Raw genomic sequence first — 10,814 nt, 5'->3', positions numbered from 1 at the left:
TCTCAAAAAAAAAAAAAAAAAAAAAAAAAAAAAACCAGGAAAAAAACAATAAGTAGAAATAAAGTTTCCAGTTTTCAAAAACTATGATCATTGTTCCTCTAATCCTTTCAAAGTGGAACAAGGACTCCTTTTAGTATCAGAATTCCTGGACCCTAATTGGCGGTTTATTCAGAACACGACATTGAAAGCCTCTGGCAGATGTGGGTAATCACCACTGATGAGAAGATTTACCACACTTCAGATTGTAGTTCTGAATTCTCTGTATTCTCACAGAGAATAACTGCACCATCTGGTGCACCACCTTGGGCTATGTGTCAGTGATAAGAAATAATCAGGTTAATCTTAAATGTTACTCACAACCAGTATTTAGGTGCCAACAATATTAGCATTCCTTAAAAAGAAACCACAGAAGCATGAAAAACAACCTGTTACTATTTAGCAGGCTGTATCTCCCCACTAAATAAGCCAAAGGGGCTTTCAAGTAGTTGTTCACTTGATTAGACTCAAAATATGGAAATACATTGAACTCCATTTTACCAGAGGACTAATCATAATGACCAAACTAGATTACCTGAGTGCCAAAAGTGTAAAGTCGTAACATTATTCATTGCATTGGAATTTAGAACTCGTACAGGTTTGCTAAGTTGGTAACCTAGACAAATCCAACAAATGAGAATTAGCATCTTTCCTCCTATATTCTAAAACAGCAAGTGCCATCTCATTAAACAAAATAAGGATTTCACCATCATTCAATATTTGTTTTGCTTTCTCTTAACAGACTAGGACAGTAGTTTTAAAAACATATTTTAAAGGCCAGGCATGGTGGCTTCCAGCACTTTGGGAAGCTGAAGTGGGTGGATTGCCTGAGCTCAGGAATTTGGAGACAAGCCTGACCAAGAGCAAGACCCTGTCTCCAAAAACTATCTAAACGTTGTGGCAGACACCTGTAGTCCCAGCTACTAGGGAGGCTGAGGCAAAAGAAGCACTTGAGTCCAAGAGTTTGTGGTTGCTGTGAGCTATGATGATGATTTTTGAGACTCTGTCTCAAAAAAAACAAAACACATTTTAACAATAGAATCTGAAAATTAATAAGCAGGCATGAGTTAGTCTTGGATCTCTCATGCAAGAGACATATGAGCTGCTGAGCAAGCCAACTAATGAATACTTGCTTAATGATTAATATCACTTATCACAGGAGGCTGTAAGGAAATTTAAATCAAAGTAAACTTTCAATGGGACCATTTTCTTTCTTTTTTTTTTTTTTCAGTTTTTTTCTTTTTTTTTTGGCCAGGGCTGGGTTTGAACCCACCACCTTCGGCGTATGGAGCTGGCGTCCTACTCCTTTGAGCCACAGGCACCACCCCTCAATGGGACCATTTTCTAATAAAGCCACATAACCCCAAACGTTGGTATTAGGTCCTAGTCCCATCTATCTCCTATTAATCCAACTTACTGTTTCTACCTTTTTATTATGAAAATGTTTGTATGCACAGAAAAATTGGAACTAATATCATGAATACCAATATATACATACCTAAAATCAACAACTGTTAATATTTAGCCATATCTGCCTTATCTATATCCTTCAGGTTGTATCTTTTATCCAAAATGCTTAAGACCAGAAGTATTTCAGATTTTGGAATATTTGCAAATATATAATGAGATATCTTGGGGATAGGATCCAAGTCTAAACATAAAATTAATTTATGTTTCATATATACATTATAAACACATAGCTTGAAGGTAATTTTATACAATATTTTCAATAATTTTGTGCATAGGGTGGCGCCTGTGGCTCAGTGAGTAGGGCACCAGCCCCATATACCAAGGGTGGTGGGTTTGAACCCGGCCCTGGCCAAACTGAAATAAAAAAATAGCTGGGTGTTGTGGCAGGTGCCTGTAGTCCCAGCTTCTCAGGAGACTGAGGCAAGAGAATCGGCTAAGCCCAAGAGTTGGAAATTGCTGTGAGCTGTGACGCCATGGTTACTCTACCGAGGGCAACAAAGTGAAACTCTTCTCTAATAATAATGATAATAATAATAATTATTTTGTGCATAAGAATTTATAGATGAAGTTGTGTCCACTGAACCATCAGAAAGCAAAATGTCAAGTGTGGACTTTTCCACTTGTAGCATCATGTAGGCACTCAGAAAGTTTCAGGTTTTGAAGCATTTTGAATTTCAAATTTTTAGATTAGAGATGCTCAAGCTGGACAGCATGTGTATGTATATAATTCTTTTGCAAGGACATTTGAAAATAAGCTACAGGTATCAGGTCACTTCATCTAAAAGCTCCATCAGGGGCTGGGCGAGGTGCCGCATACCTATAATCATAGCACTCTGGGAAGCCAAGATGGGTGGATTGCCTGAGCTCAGGAGTTCAAGACCAGCCTGAGCAAGAGCGAGACCCCTGTCTCTAAAATTAGCTGGGTGTTGTGGCGGGTACCTGTAGTCCAAGCTACTTGGGAAGCTGAGACAAGAGAGTCACTTAAGCCCAAGAGTTTGAGGTTGCTGTGAGCTGTGATGCCAGAACACTCTACCAAGGGTAACAAAGTGAGACTCTGTCTCAAAAAAATTAAAAATAAAAAAATAAAAGCTTCTTCAGGGCTGAGCTTCACACCTATAATTCCAGCACCATAGGAGGCTAAGGCAGGAAAATCACTTGAGCTCAGGAGTTCAACATCAGCCTGAGCAACATAGTGAGACCCCATCTCTATAACAAATAGAAAAATTAGCCAGGCATGGTGGTCCCAGCTACTTGGAAAGCTGAGACAGAAGAATCACTTGAGCCTAGAAGTTTGAGGCTACAGAGAGCTATGATGACACCACTGCACTGTAGCCCAGGCAACAGAGCAAGGTCCTATCTCAAATTTTTAAATTAAATTGAATTAAATCAAATTTCCATCATAGATCTCCTCAAACTAAGAATATTCTCCTATATAACCATGATATGGGCTCGGCGCCTGTGGCTCAAGCGGCTAAGGCGCCAGCCACATACACCTAAGGTGGTGGGTTCAAATCCCCAGCCAGGGCCGCCAAACAACAGTGATGGCTGCAACCAAAAAAAAAATGGCCGGGCGTTGTGGCAGACGTCTCTAGTCCCAGCTACTTGGGAGGCTGAGGCAGGAGATTCGCTTGAGCCCAGGAGTTGGAGGTTGCTGTGAGCGTGATGCCATGGCACTCTACCCAGGGGGATAGCTTGAGGCTCCGTCTCAAAAAAAAAAAAAAAACAAAAAACCATGATATGAATATTTCTAAGAAAATTAGTAACAATTCCTTATAATATCTACTTCATATTTATACTTTCTTACATGTCCCCAAAAATGTGTTTTAGAGCTGTTTTTGCAAACTAGGATCCAATCAAGTTTCATGCATCACTTCTGTGTTTCCAATATCACTTCTGCTATTGCTAAACACCCAGCTGACATCCCAGCCCCTGAACTGTCTGTCCCCTGCCCATGTGTATACATGCTCGTGTCTGCCTGCTTAGCTTCATCCAAGTTATTCCTGATCTCAACTCGCACTATCTGCTTTTCAAGGAATAGTCTTCTCAACATGATCCCAAGACAGAAGGTCACCAAGGGCAGGGACTCCTGCTGGCTCAATGCTTTACCTCCAGCACTGAGCACAAAGCCTAGTGCATCTAGACACCCAACATAGTTCCATAATGACCAAAAATTTGGCCGAGTGATCAGTTTTCCTCTTCTCTGAAGTTCTAGAGTACTGTGGTACCTTAAGTCCAGCATTTATTTATTCATTATTTTAAATTTTTCACTATTGCTTCCTATAATGTGGTATTGTCTTTCCAAGTAAGACAGTTAATTGCCTGAAGATAGGGCTCATGTTGTACCTTCTTCCTAAAACCCTATCCTGCTTTGAAGAATGACAGACAGATAGTGACTGCAGGTACAGGAGCTGGTTCACTGACAGGTCCATTCTGGCTCTTTTTTTTTTTTTTTTTTTTTCAGTTTTGGCCAGGGCCAGGTTCGAACCCACCACCCCTAGTATATTGGGCCGGTGCTCTACTCCTTGAGCCACAGGCACCACCCTCCATTCTGGCTCTTAACCAATCCATTCTTTTTTGACCAAAGCTTCAAACATTTTTCACACATTCTGATGGTGTTTCTCAGAAACCCTACAAAAGCCCTAAAATTCCAGGAGCCTGAATTTAAAGCCAACAAGCAATCCCCAAACTCCTTAAGATTTTTTCTTTTCTTTTTTTAAAAATTAATCATTCAGGCCAGCCATGGTGGCTCACGCCTATAATCCCAATATTCTGGGAGGCCGAGGCAGGTAGATCGCTTGAGCTTAGGACTTTGAGACCAGCCTGAGCAAGAGTGAGACCCTGTCTCTAAAAATAGCCCAGCATTGTGGCGGGTGCCTGTAGTCCCAGCTACTCAAGAGGCTAAAGCAAAAGGATCTCTTGAGCCCAACAGTTTGAGATTGCTATGAGCTATGATGCCATAGCACTGTACTGGGGGTAACAAAGTGAGACTGTCTCAAAAAAAAAAAAAAAAAAGCCTCAAGAGAGCAGTACCTAAAGAGAAAGGATATTTTGCATCTGCAATAACCTGTAAGTATGTACAATACTCTATGTCAAAAAATTAAGTTGCTGGGGCAGCACCTGTGGCTCAAAGGAGTAGGGGACCGGCCCCATATACCAGAGGTGGTAGGTTCAAACCCAGCCCTGGCCAAAAAAAAAAAAAAAAAAAAAAAAAAAAAAACTGCAAAAAAAAAGAAAAATTAAGTTGCCATTAGAAAAAGCATACCACATGAACAAAAGAAAATAAAGGTCCTAGTCACAAACTGAAGTTGGAAGAGTTACTTGTAAACATCTCGATAGTGCAGAGTACTGAACTAAAACATATTAATAAGATTGATGATTGACACATACACATCTTACCTGGATTTCCAGATATTTCCTTTTCATTACCACTGTTATAGCTTAAAAATTTTACTGTAAATCTCTGTGTCATTATTCCTAGAAACAAAACAAAATAAAAATAATGTATACTGTTTCACTAGGAAAAGAAATTATCTCCTATAATTTTATTTTCTTTACCATAAAATTGCATTTTGATACACACAACACACACACAAAAGTACTATCTCTTTGATTAAATCAAAAATACCCAGAAATAAATCTACATAGTTGTATGTGCTATAATTTTGAGAATCTTGAAGAAAGAAAAAAAATACTTTAAATGGAAAGCATTCTTGTACCCTCATCAAAATTACCTTTCTGGTGGGCATTAATTTCTGCCCTAATAATTCTAACATTTATTTCACTGATTGTCTTATTATTCCATATGAAAATATAATGTTCTTCCACATTCACATTTCTGGAGGCTGATCCATTATTTAAAAGAGTTTCTGCAAATACAAGAATATGTTTATGAATGACAGACCCTCCTTAATCTCAAGTATATACTGGGTAGCTCTCTCTGCCTAGGTGGCCTTCCCTGTGCATCCCACCCTGGCCTGGCCCATCTCCAATCTTTAACACAGTTCAAGGAAGCCTTTTCTGGTCCCCCTGGGCCAGCATTAGCCACCTCCTTTATAGCATCATGGCATCCTGAATGAGATCTGTCTCTCTCCTCTTACCTCTGTATTCCCAGCATCTGACTCATAGCTAGACATAGGGTACACACCTGCTTGTGAGATGAAAGATCATAGTGAATCAGCTCCACACAAGTGAGGACCTCCTGCCCAGTTCCCTAATGTATTGCAGCAATGCCATTCACATTTGATGAAGTAATGAATAAATTTGAGAATTGTAACACATTAAAAATAAATACAAATACCATCCTTCATTAAAAACATGCTGGGTACAGTGGCACTTGCCTACAATCCTAGCACTCTGGGAGGCCAAAGCAGGTGAACTGCCTGAGCTCAGGAATTTGAGATCAGCCTGAGCAAGAGCAAGACACCTCCCCCCAACCCCATCTCTAAAAGCAGCTGGGCACTGTGACGGGCATAGCTGCAGTTGGAAGGCTGAGGCAAAGGGATTGCTTAAACCCAGGAGTTGATGCCATAGCACTCTACCAAGGGTAACAAAGTGAGACTGTCTCAAAGAAAATAAAAACAAAAAGTCCTGGTAAGATCAGCCAAACTCTACATAGCTTATTTGGCAGTATAAAACTGACAAGTTTAATTATCAAAAAAAGAAAAGCAAGAATTGAAAATGTTCTAAAGAATTCTTTATCTGGCTCAGCACAGGTTACAGCGCCAGCCACATACACCAAGGCTGGCAAGTTGGAACCCGAACCAGGCTAACTAAACAATGACAACTGCAACAACAACAAAAAAATATAGCCGGGCATTGTGGTGGGTACCTATAGTCCCAGCTACTAGGGAGGCTGAAGCAAGAGAATCACTTAAGCCCATAAGTTTGAGGTTGCTGTGAACTGTGACACCACAGCACTCTACCGAGGGTGACATAGTGAGACTCTTGTCTCCAAAAAAAAAAAAAAAAATTCTTTATCTGACAAACATTTAAGAAAAGGTTCATGAGCAGTGGTTGTCCTTGGTTGATAAGAAATAGGGAAAAGGGGAAGGTCCACGGAACAAGAGACTATGGAACTCTTATAATCTAGGACAGTGAAGGAACTGGCTCAAGGTCAAGGGAAGACAGAAGAAGAAACAAAAGAAATGCTACTGGGCTCAGCATCTGTAGCTCAAGCTACAGAGCTGGTGGGTTCGAATCCAGCCTGGGCCTGCCAAACAACAATGACAACTACAAAATATAGCTGGGCACTGTGGTGGGTGCCTGTAGTCCCAGGCACATACACCAGAGCTGGTGGGTTCGAATCCAGCCCAGGTCTGCCAAACAACGACAACTACAAAACATAGCTGGGCGTTGTGGCAGGTGCCTGTAGTCCCAGCTACTTGGGAGGTTAAGGAAAGAGAATTGCTTAAGCCCAGGAGTTGGAGGTTGCTTGAGGCTCTATCTCAAAAAAAAAAAAAAAAAATGCTACTGGGATATCTTTCTTACTGTTGTGAACCTCTTTAAATTTTTTTTTTTTTTTTGAGACAGAGTCTCACTTTATTGCCCTCGGTAGAGTGCCATGGCGTCACAGCTCACAGCAGACTCCAATTCCTGGGCTTAGCTGATTCTCTTGCCTCAGCCTTCGGAGTAGCTGGGACTATAGGCACCCACCACAATGTCCGGGTATTTTTTTGTTGCAATTTGGCTGGGGCCGGGTTTGAACCCACCACCCTCCATATATGGGGCCGGCGCCCTACTCACTGAACCACAGGCACCGCCCACCTCTTTAAATTATTTTTAAAAATAAATTTTACTCTGGAGCTGTATGTTACTTGTAAGAAACAACATATATATTTTTGTAGAAATTACATAAAAGTGTAACATTAAGGGCAACCCCATCAGGACCCTTCCAATGGTATTAGGAGCTTTTCTATCCTCTAATAAACTATCACTCCGACATCTCAGAGGAAAAAAAAAGGGTAACATTAACCTACCTGCACTGATGAATTTGTGTAGGTCATTTGCTTCCTCGTAGATTACTTTTGGTGTAACAGTGCCTAAAAAGACATGAATTAACACTTACAGGACCACATGGCCTACAATGATCACACTTACTCACTCAAAAGGAAAGCTTATCAACAAATACAGTAACTGCACCTGCTGTGTGCTAACTACAAAACCTTTCCCACTCTACGAACACCATCCGATGGGAATCCCACTCTTCTTAGTATCCACTTGTAACTATAAAGGAGAATCTCAAAATTCAGTGGTAAAAATCTGGAATGTCATTCTCATGTTAAAAAAAATTTGTAGTGGACTGGTAGTAGGAATGCAAAATGGTACAGCTACTGTAGAAAACAGTTTGGCAAGTCCTCAAAAAGTCGTATTACCTGCTTCTGAAAAGCTCAAAAAAAAAGTCCAATTACCACATGACATGATAATTCCAGTCCTAGATGCACAAGAGAAATAAAAACATACATCCAGGCTCAGCGCCTGTGGCTCAAGCGGCTAAGGCGCCAGCCACATACACCTAAGGTGGCGGGTTCGAGTCCCCAGCCCGGGCCCGCCAAACAACAATGATGGCTGCAACCAAAAAAGAGGCAGGCGTTGTGGCGGGTGCCTGTGGTCCCAGCTACTTGGGAGGCTGAGGCAGGAGACTCGCTTGAGCCCAGGAGTTGGAGGTTGCTGTGAGCGTGATGCCACGGCACTCTACCCAGGGGGATAGCTTGAGGCTCCGTCTCAAAAAAAAAAAAAAAAAAAAAATACATCCACATGAAAATTTAAACACAAGTGTTCACAGAAACATTATTTACAACAGCCACAAAGTAAAAACTATCTACATGTCCATTAACTGATGAATGGACAAAAAACCCAGTCTGTCCATATAATAGAATATGACTTTTCAGCATAAAAATGAAGTACTGACATGCTATGACATGGATGAACCTCAGAAACATCATGCAAAATGGAAGAGGTCAGACACAAAAAGTCACACATTTTGTATGATTCCATTTATATGAAATATCTGGAAAAGGCAAATGTATAGAGACAGAAAGCAGGACTGGTGGTTGCTGGGGGAGGATGGTGAGCACAAGGGTTTCTTTCTTAGATGATCAAAAATATTCTGGACCTAGACAGGAGAGGATGGCATAACACTGTGAAAGTACTAAATGTCACTGAATTATACACTTTATAATGGTTAATTTTATGTGATTTGAATTTTAGTTCAGGTTCAAAAAAAGAACTGATATGCAAGATGCTACCTTACAGAACTGATCTTTGTCCAAAGAAAATACCCTCCTCAATTGGCAGTTGAAATATTATTTACACTGATCCAGTAGAATCGATTATTTATAATCTCATGAGATCAGAGGTTATCTTAATGCTCGGATCTGTATTTTTTGGGGGGACGGGTGGGGGGCTGTTTTGTTTTTTTGAAGAACTAGAACATACCTCCTTCCACAGCACCACTCTTTATTATCACATTGATGATACCATCTCGTTCCTGGTATAGTTCCAAATCAATAATGCATTTAACATCAAAATTCTGAAGAAATGCCACTGGGGCATTCTGCATACACTGCCCAGCCAGGGACACCTGAGAGTGAGAGAAAAACCCACCAGATTTATGTCCTGTCTTATATTCATAAAAACAGATCAATGTATCTTAAAATTATGCTTCTTTACAGGCCTCCTCCTATTCCTGGTTTAGTTTCAACAATGGTTAGTATTTTGACTAGTTGACAAACTTTAGTAAAACATCTAATTAATCAAGGTCTGCAAACCACTGGTCAAGAAGTCACAATAAATATTACTTAATAATAACAAAGAAAAATCCCTTGCCCTGCTCTGTTTACTTTGCAGAGACATGATTATAATCAACTTCATTTTCTTTCCTTCATCACAATCTGATTTTTTTTTTTTTTTGAGACAGAGTTTTGCTATGTCACCCTTGGTAGAGTGCCGTGGCATCACAGCTCACAGCAACCACAAACTCTTTGGGCTTAAGCGATTCTCTTGCCTCAGTCTCCCAAATAGCTGGGACCACAGACACCTACCACAACACCTGGCTATTTTTTTGTTGTAGTTGTCATTGATGTTTAGCTGGCCCAGGCCAAGTTTGAACCCGCCACCCTCGGTACATGTGGTCAGCATCCTAACCACGGTGCTAAGGGTGCTGCCTCAACCAGATTTTTTTAATACCATGAAAATAGAGAAATGGTTTAGTCTCCCAAGTTTTCTCCTCACAAATATTTGGTACACATAATGCTGAACTTAAAAAAATAAAGTTTTCATATAAAACTCTATAGCCTTAAAATATTTCTCAAGTTTCAGTAATGTTATATAAAATGATATCTTTACAACTTGTAAGAAACTGGCTATTAAACCATCAGAAGTGGCCAAGGGTGGTGGCTCACACCTATAATCCTAGCACTCTGGGAGGCTGAAGTGGGCAGATTGCTCCAGTTCAGGAGTTTGAGACCAATTTAAGCAAGAGCAAGACCCCATCTCTACCAAAAATAGGAAAAACTAGCCCAGCATAGTGGTGCACACCTGTAATACCAGCTACTCAGGAGGCCAAGGCAAGAGGATTGCTCAATCCAGGGTGACAGAGTAAGAGTCTGTCTCAATGCCACCCACATACACACAGGCTGGTGGGTTCAAACCTGGCCTGGGCCACCTAAAACAACAATGACAACTGCAACAAAAAAGAGCCAGGAGTTGTGAAAGGAACCTGTAGTCCCAGCTTCTCAGGAGGCCAAGGCAAGAGAATCGCTTAAGCCCAAGAGTTTGAGGTTGCTATGAACTGTGATGCCACCATACTCTACCAAGGGCAACATAGTGAAACTCTGTCTCAAAAATAAATAAGTAAATAATAAATAAACAAATAAATAAATAAACTAACCAAAGTGAACCATGATATGGAAATTTACAGAAATTATTTTGGTGGTGGCACCTGTAGTTCAGTGGGTAGGGTGCCAGCCAGCAGGTTTGAACCCAGCCCCCGGCAGCTAAAAACAACAATGACAACTGCAACAACAACAACAACAACAAAAAACAACAAGGCATTGCAGCAGGTGCTTGTAGTCCCAGTTACTTGGGCGGCTGAGGCAAGTGAATCACTTAAGTCCAAGAGCTTGAGGTTGCTGTAAGCTGGGACACCACAGCACTCTATGGAGAGCAACAGCTTGAGACTCTGTCTCAAAAAAAACAAAAAGAAAAGCAAAGAAATTATTTTGGTTTTAGGCTCAGCAGTTAGGGCGCCGGCCACGTACACCAGAGCTGGGGGTTTGAACCCAGCCTAGGCCTGCTAAACAAATAAACAA

General features: G+C 40.8%; 1 protein-coding gene across 1 annotated transcript in view; it reads right to left on the bottom strand.

Annotated features, from left to right (window-relative positions):
* TCTN2 (tectonic family member 2) overlaps window positions 1-10,814 on the bottom strand; it is a 36,817-nt gene that overhangs the window by 11,817 nt on the left and 14,186 nt on the right. The window contains exons 8-12 of the mRNA XM_023516863.1: window positions 8,941-9,085; window positions 7,482-7,544; window positions 5,238-5,372; window positions 4,903-4,980; window positions 572-652 (exon numbers count right to left, since the gene is read on the bottom strand). Of these exons, the coding sequence (XP_023372631.1) occupies window positions 572-652; window positions 4,903-4,980; window positions 5,238-5,372; window positions 7,482-7,544; window positions 8,941-9,085 (502 nt within the window). The remainder of the gene's footprint in view (window positions 1-571; window positions 653-4,902; window positions 4,981-5,237; window positions 5,373-7,481; window positions 7,545-8,940; window positions 9,086-10,814) is intronic.

Source organism: Otolemur garnettii, unplaced genomic scaffold (assembly GCF_000181295.1).
Source record: "Otolemur garnettii isolate 467f Iridium unplaced genomic scaffold, OtoGar3 scaffold00099, whole genome shotgun sequence".
In the NCBI taxonomy this organism is placed as follows: Eukaryota; Metazoa; Chordata; class Mammalia; order Primates; family Galagidae; genus Otolemur; species Otolemur garnettii.
Note: the sequence above shows the minus strand (reverse complement) of the source record. Positions and strands in the feature narration are given on the sequence as shown.